The 23,154-nt window shown below is 35.4% G+C and overlaps 1 protein-coding gene across 5 annotated transcripts in view; it reads right to left on the bottom strand.

The window, feature by feature from the left end:
* Positions 1–1,904: 1,904 nt before the first annotated feature.
* The window catches only part of NPAT (nuclear protein, coactivator of histone transcription), a 53,523-nt gene continuing 32,273 nt past the window's right edge, over positions 1,905–23,154 (bottom strand). For 4 of the 5 annotated variants that reach the window (XM_027082398.1, XM_027082400.1, XM_027082402.1 and 1 more), the window contains 11 exons: positions 22,413–22,500; positions 21,598–21,689; positions 21,422–21,515; positions 15,751–15,847; positions 14,998–15,126; positions 11,138–12,808; positions 9,067–9,182; positions 8,886–8,994; positions 6,189–6,249; positions 4,932–6,087; positions 1,905–3,519 (listed from right to left, as the gene is read on the bottom strand). In XM_027082398.1, coding sequence (XP_026938199.1) covers positions 3,442–3,519; positions 4,932–6,087; positions 6,189–6,249; positions 8,886–8,994; positions 9,067–9,182; positions 11,138–12,808; positions 14,998–15,126; positions 15,751–15,847; positions 21,422–21,515; positions 21,598–21,689; positions 22,413–22,500 — 3,691 coding nt within the window. In that variant the 3' untranslated portion in view covers positions 1,905–3,441. The remainder of the gene's footprint in view (positions 3,520–4,931; positions 6,088–6,188; positions 6,250–8,885; positions 8,995–9,066; positions 9,183–11,137; positions 12,809–14,997; positions 15,127–15,750; positions 15,848–21,421; positions 21,516–21,597; positions 21,690–22,412; positions 22,501–23,154) is intronic. The other variant, XM_027082399.1, reaches the window with a different exon arrangement.

Genomic DNA, 23,154 nt, shown 5'->3' with positions numbered 1-23,154 from the left:
TTTCATAGTTCAGAATATTTAGGATTTTTAAAAAGGAACAGAATGTATATATCATATACCCCAGTTGAATCTGAAACGGTACACTAATTAAGCACATTGCTATTTTTCCAGCAAAATATGAATATTCACACCAAATGAGATAAAGACTAATGTAGCCTCATGTCAAATCAGGTCACGTTTTGCCTTGAAATGAGTTTTGATGCTCAACTTAAGGGAAAAAATTGCTTGTGAACATTTTGGATTTTAGAATTGTAAATAAAGAAGATTATGAATCAGTAGAGGATAAGAGAGACATTATACATAAATGTGTGTGAGGAGAGAAACCTTATTTTAAGCAGTTTTATGAGTCAAGTGGTTAAATATTTAGGGAAAAAATGTACTGATTCTTTCTTCACACCAGGTATCAAACTAAATTATATATGGATTAGGAGCTTATCCTAATTTCAACAAATCAAGAAATAAAAAACCAATAGAAAGCAGTAATGATACAGTTGAATATATCTCTGGTAAGGTATAAGCATATACTATGGAAGAAACGACAATTTCCTGGCAGGAATATTAATTGAAGTAATTTCCCGGAAGAAATTTGGCAAAATGTATTGAGGTCCTTAAAAAAATGTACACTAAATTTTGACTTGGTAATTCTACTCTCTAAAGCATCTGCTATGGAAATAACTGACAACATAAATAAGTATTTATTTACAAACATGTTCACTGCTAGTTTTTTAAAAATAATAGCTAAAAACTGGATAGTGCCTGATATTATCTGAAGTAAAAAAAGCATTAGGAAGTTATATTTACAGTTTAAGTTCAATTATATAGAAAAAATAATTTAGGGAAAAAAGACTAGTAAAGTATGCAAAAATGTTAACCAATATTTATAAAAATAGGAAAGTCTATTAAAAGAGAATGCATACTACCAGGGTCAAAATTTGATATATAATTTCAATAAGTTAAGCCCGAGGCTGAAAGATGGTGGCTTGAAAAATGATGAATGTAGAATATATAGCACCATGCTTTTGAAATTACTCCTTATCAAAGCTTAATCTTGGTATTCCTAATAGTCATGACATCTAGCCTTTGGCTGAATGCTGATGGATGTTTTACTCATGTAAAATTTCAACATACTTACTAAAGGGTTCCAACAATATCCAGGGCTAAACTAATCAAATATTTTAATTACAAGACTTCTCAAATTTGGCATACAACTGAGTACACTAAGTCAGGGGTCCCCAACCCCTGGGCCCTGGACTAGTACCAATCCATGGCCTGTTAGGAACCGGGCCGCCCAGCAGGAGGTGAGCAGCGGGCGAGTGAACGAAGCTTCATGGGCCGCTCCCCATCGCTCACATTACCGCCTGAACCCTGAACCATCCTCGCCCCTTCTGTGGAAAAATTGTCTTCAGTGAAACTGGTCCCTAGTGCCAAAATGGTTGGGGACTGCTGCACTAAGTAATGTCCAAAAATAAACAGTGCATGGATCCTTACATGTAGTTACAGAAGTAGCCACAACTTGTCTGTGGTATACTTTAACCCTGAAATGTAGTCAACTGGGCATCTGACTGTTAAAATAGATTACCGGGTACAATAATTAAGTCTAGCACATTGGGACTTTTAGGATAAAATGGGGACTATGGTTTTATTCTTGAACATAAATGAAAGCTCCAAATACAAGTTGTCTTTGGACTCTATCTAGTGGCTCCTGGCTAGTGAACTAAGAATTCTGAAGAAAGTGAACTTATTTTATTTGTATATGAATTCTTAGCACATACAAATTAACTGAATGAGAAGAAAATCTATAATTTTCAGCATTATGTAAACTTCTGAAAACAAGAATTGACTTGCAAAGGAATTTCTTCAAAGTATCTAAAAGAGAATGATTGCCAATATGAAGGAATTCAAACTTTTGAAGTTAATGAAAATATTTATTCAAACCTAACTGTAGTACAGTATCAAGCTGAGTTAAATAAACATTAACTGTACTAATTCCTGGTTCCTTAGGAACAGACCACTGCCACATCATAAAAATTTATTACAACACAAATTTCTGCAGTAAGGTTCAGCTAGTAAGACGTGATTTCCAAATTGAGAAATGTAGTGATGGATTTAGTTTTTTAAAGGCCCAGTATTAAAAAAAAAAATGGTTGAGGAAAATGACTCATAAATATATACACCTGCAGAAAAAACCCTTAGTATACTGATATTTAACAAAACAGAAAGCACTTAAGAGAACATACTTTAATATCTAGGCACAATTGGTACGAATTATAATTTCTGTACTCATTTAAAGGTTTAAACCAGTTCTTCAACTTGACTGATGTGTGTGAGTCTAATACAGAGAAGGCACCTCTTTCATTCTCCTTAAGGACTTTCTGAGAGAAACTCTATAATACTTTAAGGGGTACAGAGACAACGTACTATATCCAAGTGTAACACAGCCCATTTTAGGAGAAACTAAATTAAAATAGAAAACTATGATTTCTCTTTTTACATCTTATGATGGACATGGCTTTCTAAAAGGACAAAAGATAATCCTGCATACAAGCTTTAACATAGAACACAAGATTTAAATTAAATGTGCATTGGTCTCTACTATGTAAAAAGTTCTATGAATTAGTGCAGTTCTTTAAATCCCCAGTATTTAGGGGAAAAGTATATACATACCAAGAAATCTCAACTACTACATAACCAAACTTTTTATGGCTCAACAGTCTAAACGCTTAAAGTTATGTAAAAGATCTTAAAAGTTATAAACAAAAGATCAGAACACTCAAATGGTTTACAAAATTCTCTCTTTAAAACAAAGAGACCAGAACAACCAGAAGAAATAAAGTGTACAATTTTAGGAACATTATCTTTACTGCAATTATAAGAAGGGGCGGCAAAGTATTCACTCTAGAAAAAACCCCAAATTGTTAATTTCTGGTTACTTTATTACCATTTGAATTCATTATCACTCTTGTACTAATTAGTGGCTATGTCTTCAGATATCTTGTGGGACAATTACTGAAGGCAATTTATAAGGAAAAGTATACTTTTCCCACTCAAAGTGAGAAACTATTCCAGATGAATAAGCCTCAGAATTAGAGATCATAAGAAGCCAAAAAATACAATGTAAGAACATTAGGTTGATTTAAGCTCTATTTCAACAAGATTTACACAGTATTTACAATATACAATTGTCAAAGATATACAGTTTTGCAGATTGGCTTTACTCACATTTCTGCAAATGTTTTTTCCACAATAAAAATATACCAAGGTAAAGCTATTTACAAACTAGGAAGCTGCTTTAGAAACAGCATGATTTAGAAATAAAGTGAAATTTCAGTACAATGAAAGTGCAGGTCATGCTTTCAGATTCTGTCAGTATCTCATTCCCTACACTCATAGTTTAAGGAATAGTAGTTTTAAATAGCTACTGTTCTTATATGTTCAGAATATTTACTCATCATAATGCAATGATAATAAAAATTTGTCCACATCCATTCCAGCTGGAAATGAACTGGGTAGCTTCTTTTTCTGTCAAAAAAAAAAAAAAAAGAAAGAAAAGAAAGAAAGAAAGAAAAAATAAACCTAAGTTAACATATTGAACTCAAACAAGGCCAAAAAGCTAGCTTTCTTATTAAGTCACATAGACCCTCATATCAGGTACTTTCATATACTACCAAAATTTTTGCCAAAACAGTTTAGTTCATTAGCATTTTAGTTATACAGAGAAGTAGAGACAATTTTTATAAATCCAAGGTTAATAAAATATACTTCAATGATATTTCATTATTTTAGAGCACAAGACATTATACAAATTCAGAGTGTATGAATGTTGAATGAGACAAGAGAGAACATGCTTTTTATAAGGTGGTCATTATTGCTAAACTGTAAACTTTAGAAAGCTTTACTAAGATTTTAAGAGTTAACAGGTACTTTTCTAGTTCCAAACATTTAACATACTCTAGGCACTTTACAAACACTGCATTTAGTCCTCACAGCCATTGGGTAAGATGTGTGGTAACCTCATGTCAAATGATGCAGCTCAGACTCATGTTATTGGGTTAACAATAGTCAAGAACCAATAAGCAGCAGATGCAGGATTCAACCTAGGCTTGCAAGGCAGCAGAGCCAAGATTCTTTCCCTGACAATACTTCCTCTATGACATTTTAAACCTTTCTATTCAATCCACTTACTAAATGGCTAAACAGATTTAGGAAAAATGGCTTTAACTTATCAGTGATAATCCTACATTACTTTCCTACAGATAACCGTGGTTAAAGAAGAAACAGGTAAATTTAATTTTTATACTGCTCCAACACATTAACTTACATTAGAATCTATGGAAGAGCTGGTAGGACATGTGGAACAAACCTAAGATGGAGGAGTTGCAAAGCAGTTTTCACTTGGTAATTCCATACACAATAATGGCTTCCCAATTTTTCATGTGTTATGTCATTCTCCCCACCAAACCTTGGGTCCTACCATGACAGAAACAAAAACCTCCTTTTCCCAAGGAAGATGTTTATAAATACATGCCTTAGCAACTGTTTTGAAAATGCTACGTTTCATCTAGATAACTTCTGAGTACCACACTGGCTGAGAGATACTGCTAGAGAATTTTTTTTTTTTTTGCGGTACGTGGGCCTCTCACTGTTGTGGCCTCTCCCGTTGCGGAGCACAGGCTCACGGGCCCAGCAGCTCTGTGGCATGTGGGATCTTCCCGGACCGGGGCATGAACCCGTGTCCCCTGCATCGGAAGGCGGACTCTCAACCACTGCGCCACCAGGGAAGCCCTAGAGAATGTATTTTGTCAATCAAAATTCAAAGCTATCTTGACCAAAATGTTCAGTTAGGTAGCTATGGCAAAAAATGATGAGATCTTTAATCTGAGCACTGAAGGAAGGGCAAGGTGTGGTTTTGGAATTAAGACTTTCAAACTTGCCTTAATTTTCTTCTTTTTCATTGGTATTGATGAATTTGCAAGACTTTTATTAGAAGTACGGGAGTGTCGTTCACGCTCATCTAATTCCTCGATCTTCCGCTTTTTTGTGGTGCTCCTTGAAGATGCTCTAAATTGTTGTGTATTGTCTTTTAGAGGAGTAGCTGCAGTAGTCCTAGAGATGGCTGCTCTGGAGAGAATCATTAATGTATGGGCAGCCATGTTTACACTGTTTTCACTCCCTGTTTCACTGGCAGGGCTGCAGGCGGGCAAGTCTGGGGTGACAGGAGGGACCATTACTTTGGGTGTGCTACTCTCTTCACCATAACGCCTACTAGAAGGGACCTTGATAACATCTGTAGGTTCTTCTTTATGTTTTTCCCCTGCTCCTGAGCCAGATGTCCGGGGTACAGATAAGTCAGTACTATCAGCGAGTCTATTTACTGGGCTATGCCACTGAATATCTTGTAACATTTCTGTGGTATGCTTGGTGAGTGGGTTAATCAAAGAACTGGCAGACTTGGTTTGTTCTTGTTTTAAATCCTTCACAGGTGCACCTACTGAAATGACATTTTTACTGTTTGAGGATGTGCCTTGTTTTCTGGTTAGCTCTTGCAGTGAAGCTATAGTTTTCTCATTCCGTACACCCCCAGTTTGCTGCCCATTAGACAGTTTTGAAGTTTCTGGATTTTTCTGCCTTTCCACATCACTGCATAGTTCATTCTCCTTATTAGCTGTTGCTTTATGGAAAGATTCAAGTATAGTTTCTGTGGGTGAAACTTTCTTTTCTGACTGAGTTTCTTTTATGGTATGTCGGCTAATGGCAGTTTCTGATTTAGATAAAATCTTAGGCACAGGAGGTTTCTCTCTCTCTCTTTTGAGAGCGTTATTAGAAGGGGGTTTTAAGGTGGAGGAAACAATGGGTGAGTCAAGATTAGAAAATGAAATGTCATTCCTTTCTTTGTTTTGGGACACCGTCTTATGATTTGTCCCCTGTGTATTCGCCACAGGAGAAGCAGTGCTATCAAAACAGAGCACACGCCTGTGGCTTTCAAAGGTTTTGCTAGTTGGAACTATACTTTCTACTGAGAAGGGAACTGTTATCTCTTCCAATTTTTTCCCAAGATCTGTGGCCATATTCTTGTCAGGAACTTCAGTTCTACAAGAAAAAAAAAATTTTCTTAGCAACATAAAGAAATTCTTTATGCTTTTAACTTGAGCATTCAAATACTCTATGATAGAAACTACTTTTATGCTCACCGTTGTACATGACATCCAACTAAGTGACTTGATGAATCCACCAAATTATTTACCTGTTTTCCTGGAATTATAAGTTAAGTTAATTAGAAAAGAAAAACATTCCTGAAAGTATATTTCTCTGAAAGAAAACAGAACAGACCACAGTATCAGACACCATGAGAAAAATTTAAGCTATAGCTAATGTACAAATGAAATACTTTCACATACTGGGTCTAAAAAAGCAGCTTTGTAATATACACGAGACGATCACTCATTCATGTTACTGAGGAAATATAAATATGGAGCAAATGACTTGCTTTAACTTCAGGGAAATATGAATCCAGTCTTTTGATTTACAAATTAGTATGCTCAGTATAGCATTTAAGGGTACTACTTAGATCCAAAAAGTTACTTAAAGAAAACACTATATTATACCTATTTAAAAATTCTGCCCATTTAAATGTCATGTTTGTAAGCCTATGTCACTCAGAGCACATGCTCTGGAGTTTTAATAGCCATATTTTATTTTATTATTATTATTATTATTATTTAATAGCCATATTTTAATTTCCATGGACTTATATGAGTTTATGTGGAAGGGCAGCAAGATATGAAGCCAGAAATGAAAGCAAAGATGGTATCGTGTAGGACCTTGGGTATTATGCAAAAGGTTTTATAGAGAATCCTTAAGAGTTTTAAATAGGGACGATGCATGAATAGATTTGTTTTAGGAAGTCACTCTGGCAGCAGTGTAGAAGATGAACTAGAGAAGAAAGAAAACTGGAAACAGAAATTCTAGTTAGATTGCTATAAATATTCAAGATAGGAGATGATGAAGCTCTTAGAGACAGTAATGGGCATTCGCATGGACATGAACAGTAAATGAGGAATAAATGGTGACATTAACCAAGAGGGAAAGGTAGGCAGAAGCGGTTTTTGAGGAAGAAGAGGTGAGACTTAGATATGTAGAGTATGTGGATCTTAAGTTACATAAAATTAGAACGGGAGGAGCACAGTAGTTCTAGAAGCCACCAATAGTATTAACTGTTAGAGGGAAGTAAAGTAAGGTAAGACTGGAAAACGTCCAATGCATATGGCAGCATTAGGAGGCCACTGGTGACTTTAAACAGTTTTAGTGGAAACATGAGAAAGGACAATAATATGGATGAAGAAGTAATGGGAAATAAGAGGGGTCGGGGATAAAGGGCTGGCAGATGTGAAAAACCTAAAGGAATGATGGGAATGATCCTTGTATCCATAGTTGGACAGCCACAGAGTGAAGAAGCCAAAAAAGAAAAGTTGAAGATACACAGAAGAGAGAAGGTAGCCTGCATTAACCTTGGAAAGAATGACATAATCATTCCTCTAAGAAGGGAAAAGGGAAGAATGATTTTAGATGAACATGTACATATTAAATGGGAGTAATGTGAGAAAATGGAGTTTACTACCCATAAAAATCAAAATCATTGGCCTAGAGTGAGGAAAGTGCTGACTGGATAGATCTGAGAAGACCTGTGGAAGTCTGAAATAGTATTAAGGAGGAATGGGAGAGAAAGAAGATAGGTAGACATTTAAAATAATTGCTAAGTGGCAGTGAGGGTGAGAAAGTTTTAAGTGTTATTGAATGGAATCACTCCTAAAGCAATGCTAAGAAGCCCAGGTGTAAAGGCAGAGAAATGGTTGGCTGGATAGATCCAGGGCTAGAGGGTATTAAGTGGATATGGTAGAAGAATGTGAATATGAAGGTGTATAAGAGTACTGGGAAAAGTGGCTGATGTGGTGGGTTGTGGGGTTTAGCCTGGATAGGGAAGGAAATGAATGCAGAAAGGAAGTGAAAATTCAGGTAAAGGTAAGGATTCAAGTAATAGGAGCTCTCATTGGTTGAAGAGAGATTCAATGGATATACAGAAATGCAAGTATTTTGAGAGAGTTTATTGACCATTATAAATTATATAGGTCTAATAACAAGTAGTGAAAAAATTAAAGGTAAAGCTATGGGACAGGTTGGCTGAAGTGAAGATTAAAGACTCAAATGAAAGGGGTCAACAATTCTGAGGGTTAGGGTGTTGTTAGGTTAACAACATGGGCATTTTGTCACCCATGAAGATGGAGAAGTCTGGTAGAGAAGTTTGAGAACTCACCACAACATTCATCAATATTTTCATTCATGAATGAAAATCTCGTGTTACTTTGTATATGTTGTCTTTTACTGAACTAAATTTTTAATTTTGGAGTAGTCAGCATTATCAAATTTTTTCATTTTTCAAAAGCAATCTTTTATCTCAGCATCATCTTGATATTCTCCTATATTTTCTTTCATTATTTGTTTTGCTTTTCACTTTCAGGTGTTAATCATCTTGGAGTTCATACCTTTATATATGTTGTGAGGAAGAAATCTATTTTTTCCCTGTAATATATATAATAGCCAATAGATTTCATTTACTAAACAAACCATCCTATCCCTTCTGACTTCTGACATTACCTCTACTATGTACAAGTTGCTATAAATACATGGTCTTTTTCTAAACTCTATTTTGTTCCATTTGTCTTTTTCTTTTTTTTTTTTAATCACTGCAAAAAACTTTAAGCAAAGGTTGGACAACCACCTGTTAGGAAAGTTATTAGTATTCCAAAAAATAAAAAAAAAATACCGTCATATTGCTGCAAACAAAGGAGTACACACACATAAAGCTGACATGAATGAACTTAAAAATGTACCTGTACAAGGCTTGTTTCTTAGTCCCTGAGTCTTCAGAGATTTTGGAGGGATAGGGAATTGAGGGATACTTCTATTGCAAACAGGTGCTGCCAAAGGCATATGAAGGACCTGGAGGAGAAGCCATTAATTATACTTTGTTTGAAAAGCAGCACGGAGCCATTTTCAGTTCATAAATCTCACCTGCCGAGGAGGAGCAGAAAAGGTATTTCCATTCTGTCCAACCACAGATACAGGGATCATTCCCACCATTCCCTGAAGTACAGGTTGGACTGGAGAAGCAATTATAATGGCAGATCCTAAAAAAAAAAACAACCAACAATTCTCAATAAAATGGAATAAACACAAGACACCAAAGTAATTATTATTATTTTTAAAGGTTTTGTGTTTTTTCAAAATAAATAAATTTATTTATTTGTTGATTTATTTATTTATGTCTGCTTGGGTCTTTGTTGCTGCGTGCAGGCTTTTCTCTAGTTGCGGCAAGCGGGGGCTATTCTTTGTTGCAGTGCATGGGCTTCTCATTGCAGTGGCTTCTCTTGTTGTGGAGCACGGGCCCTAGAGCATGCAGGCTTCAGTAGTTGTGGCATGTGGGCTCAGGAGTTGTGGCGCATGGGCTTAGTTGCTCCGCAGCATGTGGGATCTTCCTGGACCAGGGCTCGGACCCATGTCTCATGTATTGGCAGGCGGATTCTTAACCACTGCGCCACCAGGGAAGCCCCAGTAATTATTAATTTGAAATAAATCCTATATAATTATAATCAGTTTTTCATATAATCTACTCTCCTTTAAAAAAATTAATTTAGGGACAACAACAAGGCTAACAAATTAAGAAAAAGTCAATCTGAATATTATTCTTATGGCAATTAGTCAAAGTAAACATCATGAATGAGCATAAGACTCTATAGCCCGGAGATCATATTTTAGTTGTACCTTGATTCCTCTAGAAAGAATAGTGAAATTGATCAAAAAATTGGTAGTGCAGGTTTCAAGTCTGAATCTTTTACCAGAAAATAACGGTCCAAACTGAATACTGACAGTCTAAGACTTACTCACAACCCCAAACTATAATATAATCTCAATGGTATTTGTCAGAAAGGGTCCAGATAAGTGAGCAACCAGTAAAAACTGTGGGAGAAAATACAATGTTTACATGGTCAACAATATAGTCTATGGCTATCATAATTTAACCCTGCCCTGTAAATGAATCTTTTCCTAATAAATTCATTAACCTCTCCTGTAAGGCTGATTTCCTCACTTTCCTGAACACCTACCTCAGTCTCTCAAATACCTACCTATCCTTGTACTGCTTAAGATTCCCTTCCTTTTACTCCAAATACTACCTTATTTATCTAAGCTTCAGCTCAAGTTCCACCTTTTCTACCAATTCGGATCCCTCCTTTCTTATTTTAAACAGCACTTGAAATAGATCCATCAGGCTTAATACTTAATTGCTGATATTTAATCTGATTTAATTGTATGCCTAAATGTAAAAAAAGAAAGAGGGGAAAGGAGCTTGGGAATCAATATCTAAGGAAGTGTAGATGAATGTGCCATAAACTCCACCTTCAAGGAACATACAATCAAGAATGACCACTATGACAGGCATGTCAGTCACTAACTACACATAAAATGGCATGTAATAAATGCCACAAGTGCTCCTATAAACAAAGAATTCTAAAGACAGGGATCAATTTTCAAATGTGGAAGATAGTGAGAAGATAGTGTGGCATGTAATAAATGCCACAAGTGCTCCTATAAACAAAGAATTCTAAAGACAGGGATCAATTTTCAAATGTGGAAGATAGTGAGAAATTACAAAGGGTATTATGCAGGGAGAAATTCAAGTTGTGTCTTGAAAGTCTTTCCAAATAGGTAATAAATTCCTTGAAAACTAAGACTATAATAACTATTTAAGAAAAATCTCCCACAACACTGGGTTTTAGTAGGTATATGGCTATTTGATGAATTAGTCTTCCCCCCCTGTCTTTTTCTTGTATTGATAGCTTAGCCATGGATTGAGAACTATGGAAAGAAAAAGAAATAAAAAATGAAACCACTGAATTCCATAGCTTAGCAGATTAAAAAAAATTTTGATTGAATTAATTCTGTAAAGAGAAGCCATAATCACAAATTTCTGAATCTTTTCTTATACTCTCATCCATGATTTATTACCTTCTAGTCAATAACAGCACACACAAGAGAAATTAGATCCCATTCCAGAGAAATGAACTTCAATATGTTCTAAAGTTACCTTGTGAAAAGCTGGGTGACATAGCTTGGTTGACAGCAAATACACTGTTTGACCTTGGGGGTGTCTGTAACTGAGGTGGTGGTTGAGCAGTCACAGGTGCAGAATTTCCAGGCAACACCACCACATTTGACTGACTGACAGTTGTTCCTAAGGCTGTTGGATCAGTCACACAAGTAGCTATCAGAATGTTATTTGAATTGCCAAAAGTTGTGCTTGTAGCTGGCATTAACTGTATGTATCCTCCATCCTTGGAAACACATGGTGTAACATTGGCTGAAAAAGCAATGCTCTCTTCATTCTGAGTGTTGTTTACTGTAGAGTCTTCAGGTTTGAGTGCTAAAAGGCTCTGTTCCATTGAGGCTGAATCCCCAATTCCTTCAGCAGATGAAATAGCATCTGTGGTTTCTTCTGAAGACAGGCATTTAACTAATTCTGCATTTCTGGCAGGTGATTTAGAAGGAGAAGACAAAATTATAGTTGGCAAGTTTTCTCCACTGATACTAGAAACAGCACTGTTAAGTTCAGAATCTGAGGAAACAAATGGATCATCACTGATGATAATTTTGAGAGAGACTATATTTGATGCATCTATCTCTGCTGACTTGTTGCCAGCAGGTTTATCACTAGTATTCTGGGACTCAGGGTGAGAATCCCTCATTGAAGAACACACAGATTCTGAAGGAAGAGAACGTATATCTTCTATAGGATTAGCTTCTGGGGATATCAATGTAACTTCCTCACAGTTATTTTCACCTAAAGATAGAAAAATACTATCTCCATCTTCTTTTACAGAAGATGAAGGCTCTTGTGAACCCAAAGCAACTTTCTCAGACGTGGAGGGCTGAGGTTCATGATCTGTATGATTTAACTTAACAGATGATGAATCATTAGATGGTTGTTTAATTGAAGATACTGAATCTCCAAGGTGAATTTCTACTTTTTGTTCAGATATAGTTAAACCCGAACCTTCAACAGACACAGGTAATATTTTACTTTGAAGTGAAGAATTATCTTGGCAATCTGAAAGTTGCTGTGATGCAACTGGTAACACATTATTAATTTCAATTTTACTCTGGTGAATTTCTCTAGAATCTGGTGACTTGGAACCATGGAAATTAGTTGTAAGTCTTCTTGTATCGTCAGAACTTTCACAAAATTGACCTTTTTTAGATGGCTTTCCAGTTAATGGAATATTTTGGGATAAAAGCTGAGAAGTTTTTCCAGAGAGAATTAAGTTCGCATTGTTAGTTTCACCACCAAGGGAAACAAATGAAGTTATTGGTATATCAGACTGATCAGGCTGTAATCGAGATTCATTCTGCACACTTGGAGACAAAGAATTCTTTTCAACTTCCATAGCCAATTCAGTTTCAGTAGACATCTGACTGGTGTATAATTCAGCACAATGCTGATTACATTCAGCATCAGAGTTTACTCTTTGGTTAAAGTCATTCAAATTAGGCACAGACTCAAAGGTGATATCAAGGTTACACTTCTGTTCAGTAGATACTACTGTTTTAAAGGCCTTTTTCTGGATGCTAGAGTCTATCTGGGAAAAATGTTCCTGGGCTTCCTGTCTAAGCTCATCATGGTTGCTGCCATTCTTCAAAATATTTGATGTGTCTTCATTTTGATATGATGTACAATATGGGGGTTGACCAGATTGATCATCTGCAAAATATTAGGATGGCAGAAAGATATGGTGAGTATGTAACAGCTTTTAAGGTAGTCAGTCATCTTTACTATAAAACCTGTTTTGCCAAGGAAGTAACTAATCTTTGACATACCAGCAAGTGGAAGTCTAATAAACTCACTCTCTCATTTTTTGAGTATCAAAACACTTACAGGTACTTTTCTTATTACTGATGCCTTTTTTAACAAGTGCCAAATTGTTTTTCAAGCTTTTTAGAAAACAGATGACACAATGAAGGAAAAAGTATATATGTTTAAGAACATTTAATATGTACTAATATATAAAAAAAACTGGCTACAAACATAGTTTTTTCAAAACAACTGACTTTTCAACTTCTACCATTTCTACTGACCATACTTCATCTGATATATTCTTGAAGGTGAAATGGGGCCAATTACATTTTGCATGATCAACATTTGATGTTATTGTATACACTTTAACATTTATTACACATTTACTGAAGATCAACCACATGACCAGTACTGGGATACAAAGATGAATGACCCAGTCTCCACCCTTGGTGATATCAGTCTAAGGGAGGCAGACATAGGACAGAAAGTCATAATGAAACATGCCAAAAACCATAGCAGTATAGGAACAAAAGGCACCTCTTCTGGCCTATGGGATGTGAGAAAGTGTTATTGTACGAGGAGATCTTGACAAATAAAAGTGTTAATAGTTGGAAAAAGAAGAAAGGGCATTTGAGAAAATACTGATATACTGTGTCATACATCATTCACAGTTTAGGACAGAAAATAATAACAATTAACAATATGAAAAATATTGGGAAAAATCCAGAAAAATGTATATCAACTATCATAAAATTCTGTTAATGTGACACTGGTAAAATAATAGTGGGTATGGAGCACATGTGAATCCTTATTGTGGGGAAACCAGTGGAAATTATATACAGGCCACATAAATTCAGGGGTAGTCAGTTTCAACGAAGTGGGAAGAGACTTTCTGAGAAAATAGGATTTCAAATTTCATTTTGTGCAGGGTAGAGCTTATCTGAAGCACAATCTTCCACACATAATATATATGAGAAAGACACGCCCTCCTACAATTCAGCCTAAGAAGAAATGGAGGATTGGGTTTGGGTACAGGCAAAGGACTCAAAATAGGAATATAGTCTGAGGTATTCCAAAACTGGTTTTTGGAAGGCGTGATGTGAAACTTGGAAGCCATGAAGTCTTTTGAGGGAGCTGGAAGGGGTCATGGAATTTAAGAATAGATGAACAGAAAAGATTATTGTGGCATAGCTTGGCATAGACAGAAATGGATAGAGGTGGTACCAAAGAGGCATAAAGTTTAGCAAGTGTGAGATGCCAGGATAATGTGAGAGAAGCCAGGATAATGGTTATCTTCGAGGAACAGGGATGAAAGGAGTAGTGACTGCGAAGAGATACGAAGAGATGTTTTTGTGGTGCTGGCGGTATTCTATTTTTTGACTTTAGAGATGGTTATGTGGGTATTTGCTTGATTATAATTCAATGAGCTAAAGTACACTTTTATTGTGCACTTCTGCATGTTATGTTTCACAAAAATGAAATTTTAAAAAACTTGGCCAATATTTAAAAGCTCTAGGATAGACATATTCACTGCCCTCCCTCATTCATAAGTAGTTATTGTGGGACAATTATGTGCCATACTGGTACTCTGTGGGAGGCAGAAACATAAAGAACTGACTAGTAGACACATAGGAATATAACCTAAAACCTCATAAAACCCATAATTCAGGACTATCAGCAAGTATACAATTTCCTCTAAATAAGTGAGATATTGATACTGAGCACTCAGCTAAGCTTGCTTACGAGGCTGGATGATTAATACCACAAACCAACCTTACACATTAGGGATTTGAATATGTGTCTCAAAAAAATTATGTTAAATGTTACAGACAGGTTGAACTGGTCAACACTATTAACACCAATTTGTGCGTGTCTACTGCATCATGAAGGAATGAGTACTAAAAATCCACCTTTTAATCAAAGTACTAAAGGCGTGGGAATAATTTTTTCTTTTTAAATGAAGAGAAAACTTAGAAACACAAAAATGATCTATGTGGTAATTTGAACAACTTTCAAATTAAACAACATTTTCTGCCTTTGAGATTTTGAGACTGATATTAGGATTTAGATTGATATTAACAAAATCAAATTCTTACCAGATTCTCCTGTTTCAAAAGAACCTTTAACTGCTAGATTAGTTTCACCTGCTAAGACTACATTGAGATTGGTTTCCATATGCTGACTGGAAATGCCTTGTGATATATTTTTATTATTCTTTGTTTTACCTGTTAAAAAGGGAATAGGGAAACAATTGGTTAAATGACCAAAATAAAAATAAGCATCAATTAATACAGCTTGACAGTGGTCAAGCAAATGTTAAAGTTTGGTCTTAATTATAGTCCTTTAATTATAGTTTTTAACATGTTGCCTTATATGTCATTGACAAGTATGATTTTTCCACTAGACCAGTGCATTTTTAACATGTTCTCAGACAATGCTGGTCTGCTGGTTTGGAGACTACACTTTGAGAACTACTGCACTAGGCCATAAGATGGAGGGCAATAGACAAATCTTTTTATTCCTCTTGTATTATCCAACTGTGTTTAGTATAATATATGTATAGGAGTAGACCTCAACACATTTTTGATGACTGGCAAAACTGCCCACAACTAACCCCCCTCACCCCCAAAACTGTTCTTTATTTTTACAGCTAAAGTATCTTTAAGAAAAAACTAAAACAAAAAAGCAACAAAAAAACTCTTTCATATCCATATGTTTGCTTTAATGAAAATAGGAACTTTCTTCCAGATGCTCTGGGAAATGTTGTTTTACTCTGTTTAAGCTGTTTCTCCAGAGAAATTGGAGAAACTTTTTTCTCCTAACTGCTTTGATAGAAATGTTCTACTTACCATAGTCAAATAGATCAAAGAGTGCCTGAAATGCTGGATCGGATTCTGTCTGTTCCAATATATCCTGTATAGCTTCTTCAGACATGTGGATTTCACTCTGCAAAAACAAAAAACAAACAAAAAGTGATCCTAATTGAATTAGTATGGTTTAATACCAGCAAAGTAATTAGAGGATATCTGATATTTTGTACCTTTTATGTAGTATTCCCTTCCAAGAAAATTTCTTCTGATTGTAACACTATTCACTTAAAACAAATTAAAACAGGAAGACTAGAAAATAGAAAGTGAATGCTCCCTAATACAACTAATTAATCACTTTGGTGACTATATCCCCAAACATTAAAATAAAATATAGAATAAAACCATGCTATAATGTTCTTTATTACTTGACACACACCACTGTGTAAGTTTAAGGTGTACAGCATAATGACCTGACCTACATACATTGTGAAATAATACCAAAATAAGCTTAGTTAATATCCATCATCTCATATACGTATTTTAAAAAGAGAGAAAAAGAAAAAAATATTTTTTTCCTTGTGAGAACTCTTAGGATATGCTATTTTTATTGTTTTTAAAAATTTATTTATTTTTGGCTGTGTTGGGTCTTCGTTGCTGTGCGTGGGCCTTCTCTAGTTGCGGTGTGGGCTTCTCATTGTGCTGGCTTCTCTTGTTGCGGAGCACAGGCTCTAGAGCACAGGTTCAGTAGTTGTGGTGCCCAGGCCTAGTTGCTCTGCGGCATGGGGGATCCTCCCGGACCAGGGCTTGAACCGTGTCCCCTACATGAGCAGCTGGACTCCCAACCACTTCACCACCAGGGAAGCCCCAGGATATGCTGCTCTCTTAATTTTCAAATACTGTTGACACTTGAACAACATAGGTTTGAACTGTGCAGGTCCGTCCACTCATATGCAGAACTTTTTCAATAAATATGTATTACAGCACTACAAGATCCAAGGTTGGTTGAATCTGCACTTGCAGAACAGGATACATGGAGGGCTGACTGTAAACCTTTAAGTGGGTTTTCTAAAAAAATTTATTTTTACTGGAGTATAGTTGCTTTACTATATTGTTAGTTTATACTGTACAGCAAAGTGAATCAGCTATATGTATACATATATCCCCTCTTTTTTGGATTTCCTTCCCATTTAGTTCACCACAGAGCACTGAGTAGAGTTCCCTGTGCTACACAGTAGGTCCTCATTAGTTATCTATTTTATACATAGTATCAATAGTGTATATATGTCAATCCCAATCTCCCAGTTTATCCCACCCCCCCTTCCCCCTTGGTTTAAGTGGGTTTTTGACTGCATGTGGAGTCAGCACCCCTAACCCCAAGCTGTTCAAGGGTTAACTGTATACCATACAGCAGTGTTAACTATAGTCATTATGTTGTACACTGCATCCCCTGTACTTATTTACTTTATAACTGGAAGTTTGTGCCTTTTGACCACCTTTATCCAATTCCTCCACCTCTGACCTCTTTTTCTATGAGATTGGTTTAATAATGTTGTTTAACCTGCTTTCTTCACATAAGTTTGTGGTACACTGCTTTCTAGGGCCTTCAATATAGATCTACCTCACTCTTTTTATCTGTTTTGGTTTCTTCATTTTATTATTTTTAAAATTTTAAAGTTTTGGCTGTGCCGCACGGCATGGGGGATCTTAGTTCCCCAACCAGGGATAGAAGCCGCACCCCCTGCAATGGAAGCACAGAGTCTTAACCACTGGACCACCAGGGAAGTCCCTGTCTCTTCATTTTAAATACTTCTTTCAAATGTTGGACAATCCTTGTTTATGTGCTCACACTTAAAAGGAGCATGCCAAAAGCTGTCTTTAAACCCTGTGCCAATAAGGAGGCAGGGACCTTGTCAACTATAGTCTAAGCTGTAGAATAATTACAGAACCATCTGTATTTTTAGTTTTTCTTATTTGAGTGAGTTAGATTTCTTGCTGGGACAGTTTATGGCTGAAGTAGTGTTTCTGAGGAACAGTGTGAATGGGGAAAAGATATCGAGTTTAACTATATACTTCCTAAACTTTACACCTTATCATCCTGTTTGTAGCCCTATCTTTACGTTTACTTTCAGAGGTACTAGAGTCAAGTCTTTTGTAAAGTGGCTTTTACCTGAACTTTGCCTTTACTGGCTTAGAATACTGGGTCTGCTAAGTCAGGTACCACCTGTCCATTTCAAATTCTAAAAAATTCTTTCTCTGTCCTTTCCTCTTCTCTGTCCTTGTGGGTTTATGCTTTTTTCTTTTTTTTCTTTTTTTAAATTTATTTTTGGCTGTGTTGGGTCTTCGTTGCTGTGCTCGGGCTTTCTCTAGTTGCGGCGAGCAGGAGTCACTCTTCACTGTGGTGTGCAGGCTTCTCATTGCGGTGGCTTCTCTTGTTGCAGAGCACGGGCTCTAGGCATGCAGGCTTCAGTAGTTGTGGCACGTGAGCTCAGCAATTGTGGCTCACAGGCTCTAGAGTGTAGGCTCAGTAGTTGTGGTGCACGGGCTTAGCTGCTCCACGGCATGTGGGATCTTCCCAGACCAGGGCTTGAATCCGTGTTCCCTGCACTGGCAGGTGGATTCTTAACCACTGCACCACCAGGGAAGCCCCTGTGGGTTTATGCTTTTTAAAAATTCCCTATACTGTCTTTTTCGTAGGGTACAAAACTAAACGTTTAACCCACTATCCTTCTAAAGGGAAAGAACTCTTTTGTTTACATAACTCTGCCACATTTAGCCAATTCTCACTTTTGTACATTTGCATTTTTTCTAATTTTCAGTTATGGTAAATAATACGTGAAAATCTTTATCCAGGCATTTGTTCATTCTTTGGGATTAATTTTATCAGTGAAATTACTAGGTCAAACAATATATACATTTAAAATTTTGAGAAATCCTGTCAAGAAGTCTTGCAGAAAAGTTGTATAAGAATGCTTGTTCTAACGTATGGACACCAAGGGGGGAAAGCGGGGAGGGGGGTGGGGGTAGGAGGTGGGGGGGTGGTGGTGGGATGAATTGGGAGATTGGGATTGACATATATACAGTAATACGTATAAAATAGGTAACTAATAAGAACCTGCTGTATAAAAATAAATTAAAAAAAATAATTTATGTATATATAAACTGAAAGGATAGGTAATACTAATTATCAGTTTTATTGGTAAATAGCAATGAATAAAATGGTATCACCATCAAAAATAAAAAGGAATGCTTGTTCTGTTCTATGTAACAATGTACATGCTCTTACCTATAATGGGCAATATCAATTTTTAAGCATTATCCGTCTAAGACATAAAAGTAATCTGTTGTCTTAATTTGTATTTCTTTACTATTGAATTAATTTCCATGTTTATGAACATTTGAACTTTTTTGGAGATCAATATGATTTAAATGGAATGACAAACTTATCTGTAAATCCTTCTGCAATGCTATATTTTCTTCAATTTTGGTGAAGCATACATTTGGATCCCAAGGGATAGAAAATTCATGTGGAGCAAGAAGTAAGGTGGAACTCTCATGAAGTGATTAAAAACTTGGATTTTTAAAGTAAAAATGGCCATAAAATGAAAAGAGAAACTTGAAGTTAAAGAACCAGTTAACCTTGACAATGAAGATATACAGAGAACATCAATAATTCTTCATGAAATGTGATTTAGGAGAAAGCCAGGAGCTTGAACAAATTATTTCTGTATCGATGGACTTAAAAATTTACAGTAATATAAATAATGTCAAGAGTCAACAATCCAATGTTAATCAAACTATGAACTGGTGCATACCCTCTTACAAAAGTTACTGCTGAAGAAACACATTTTTCTAGTAAATTTCTTATTAGAGTCTAAACTTTAAAAATCAGAATTGAAGGAATCTTGGAATACATGTTGGTGGTTTGCCTTTTAATTTTAATGATGCTTTTAACAAGCGGATATTTTGAATTTTACAGAAGTCTTAAAAAAAAACACAGCGATTTGTGTAGCCAAAGAAATCTTGCCTACCCCAAGGACACAAAGATGCGTAAAAACATTTTAAAAATTCACCTATTTGTACAACTGGCTCTGTTCTCTTAGTGAAGCTTATGTATATACTACTCCATTGGGCATTATGTATTGCTGTACTTTCAAAGTTATTGAAATCTGAATTTTTAACTTTTCCCCAATATACAATATTATGAACACCATGAACACAGTGTTGTGTCTTCACTTTCTTATAATCTCTCACAGTATCTAATAGAGTGTCTTGATTATGGTAAGTACCTAATTATTTTGTGGAGAAAATATAAGGAATTGAAGGTTATAAAATTTAGAACAGGGGATATGTTGAACATTAAGACAGGAGAAGTTTTTTAAAGAAGACTGCTAAATAATTTAAAGGTTGCTTTCAAAAGCTTGTCATGTTTTCTTAAATTTACTGAATTTCACTTTGGGAAAATGTATCCAAAAAAATTTTTTTTATAGTATTCTGAAGGAACTGACAAAAAGAAAAAAAACCTCAGTGGTTTCACCCAGAATTCATCATCTGAAAGAAAACTACTACCATAAATTCATTATAATGAATTCATTTTGTGGCACAGCAACAAAACTGAATGTATTATCTGAGAGTCCAAGCAAAAGGCTATGCAATAGCCAAAATCTCAGCTGTTCTTCAAAAAGGTATTTGCACCTGGACAAATCTTAAAACTCATATTGTTAAATTCTTCTTTTACCAGCTCACCCTCTTTCATCTTCACTCTCACTGAATAGCAAGTGACTATAGCCCCTATCTTCCTTCTCTTAGCAATAAATCTCACAGACAATTATTCATTTAGTTAGTATCCTTTCTTTTTTTTAAAGTATCTTGTTCATTTTATTTTGTTCAATATTACTTGGATTCATCATGTATCTTTAACATGTTATTTCATTGTTTCTTTGTATTTTTATACAGTTTGTAGCAGGTGCAGAAGAAATGTAATTTATTTTGTATACACTGTACAGTACTGCTTACTGCACAAAAATATAGCCACTAATGAATTTTTAATTATTAAATACTAAGAAATACATGACATTGTTGTATGGATACAGGAAAAGTGTTTTATTGATATACGGAAGAGTTGGTTAGTTATTAGATGGTTAGGAATGTCTTATTACATTTACCATCTAAATAACACAATTTGAATATATGTAAATCAAATCATCATATTGTATGCCTTAAACTTATACAGTAAGAGATATCAATTATTTTTCAATAAAATTGGAATAAAACCGCAATTTTTTTTTAACATCTTTATTGGGGTATAATTGCTTTACAATGGTGTGTTAGTTTCTGCTTTATAACAAAGTGAATCAGTTATACATATACATATGTTCCCATATCTCTTCCCTCTTGCGTCTCCCTCCCTCCCACCCTGTCTATCCCACCCCTCCAGGCGGTCACAAAGCACTGAGCTGATATCCCTGTGCTATGCGACTACTTCCCACTAGCTATCTACCTTACGTAAAACCGCAATTTTGACCTTGAAAATTCACTAACACATTTTCAGGAACAGATTACATTTGGATAATGAAGGAAATTTATATTTTAATTATTATTTTAAATCATTTTATATATCTGTTAGTAATGGTTTTGAAATGAAACAAGAATATCATCAGTTTTAACTATGAATATATGTACTACACACACACAAACACACACACACCCTTACCCATACCTGAAGTCCCAGGAGTTCATCAATTGAAGTCTCTGGTTCACTAGGGTTGCTATCTGTTTGCTTAGGTACTTGAGCAATATTGTTGTCACTGTTAATACAGAAAGGAAAATTTTTAGCATAGCTCTCAATTAGGCAAAAACAATCAGATATTTTAAACACAAACAGCTTACCTAGTCAAAAATTTATTAATGTTTTCTGCAAGTTTTTCTTGAAGAGATTTGTTGCTTAATATTTTTTCTCGAGCATTTTCAATAACCATTTGCTGGAAAACAAAGTCAATATTAGCAAAAGCATAGGATAGATATGTTATTTATTTAAAAAGAATCAATGGAAGCTGGATAGTTCTAATAAATCTAGGTGGAAACTCAAAAAGTTATGGTGGCTCCTTCGATATTAACACCTGACTAGTATACATTAACCACTTACAAGGGTTTTCACAGATCCTTCACCAACTCTTTCTTCACTGACTACAAAATACAGTTCCAAACTCTTTAGCTTTTCACACAAGATTTTTAATAACCTGTCTCTATTCTAGGAAAAATGCCCTATTATATTGCATAATCCAGCAACAATGATGTATTTACAGTTTCGTAAACACACTTCTGTTTCTTACCTGGTGTATTTGCACATGTTATCTATTCTGACTGGACTATCTGCTACTGTTAAATTTCACTACAGTCTATCCCAAGGCAATTCTACTGCAGTATTTTTTCTGGCCATGCTGCACGGCTTGCAAGATCTTAGTTCCCCAACTAGTGATTGAACCCCTACAGTGGAAGCACGGAGTCCTAACCACTGGACCGCCAGGGAACTCCCTCTACTGAAGTCTTACAGAAATACTGTATTTTACACACACACACAAACACACACATAATCTAAATATACATACATACATATATATATATATATATATATATTTGTGTATGTATCAATAGTTATAAACTCAGGAATAGCTTATGTTGCAAAGTTTGGGAAGGTCACTTACTTTTTCTACTGCAAATGTATTTGGATCCTGGAAATTCCGTATTGTTGAATGAGGTCCAGACAAAGTGATACTTTTCCTTTGAGATTCACTGAAACACATTTTAAAAGCCTGTCTTTTAACAAGTATGAATAACCAACTCAATGATAATTACATGTAAAGACTAATCTTAAGATCATGGTGGAAAAGATATTTTCTCTATTTGTGGTAGGAACAAAGGGCAGTTGAGTTGAAAAGCATTAATAGACTTGAATTAAGAAATGAATTTGAGGCTTAGCTTTATTACTTATTAGCTATATGGTCTGTAGCAAGGTACCCTCTGACCCACTCTATAATGGGATAAAACCAACTGCATTATTGGGTTTATGCAAGAATTCAATAAAGTATATGTAAAGACTTTATAAAAAGGTCAAGGTTCTTATAAATGTTAGATACTATTATAGTAGTTCTATTGTTTTAGGTGGTTAAGTGAGAAACCTTGCCATAAAGGAGGATGAGGTCAGACTTGAATGAGAGACAATCAACAGTAAAAATTCCAACAAAAATACCCATGGCATGGCAGTTGAGAAAACAGAAAAAACATTTTAAACTATTATCTCTCTTTTATGAAATATCCTTCAAACAAAGACACATGGGCTAAATAGGACAGAAAGAAACTTTTCTCAGAGAATGTCCCTGAGAAGAGTTTTTAACCATCGATTTAGAACTTTAAATGTGTGTTTGTAGACCTTAAAACATGCAGATA

The sequence above is a fragment of the Aethalodelphis obliquidens genome, unplaced genomic scaffold (genome assembly GCF_003676395.1).
Source record: "Aethalodelphis obliquidens isolate GAN/ISIS:26980383/991018 unplaced genomic scaffold, ASM367639v1 scaffold46, whole genome shotgun sequence".
Taxonomy (NCBI): domain Eukaryota; kingdom Metazoa; phylum Chordata; class Mammalia; order Artiodactyla; family Delphinidae; genus Aethalodelphis; species Aethalodelphis obliquidens.
This window is presented reverse-complemented; position numbering and strand designations above follow the sequence as displayed.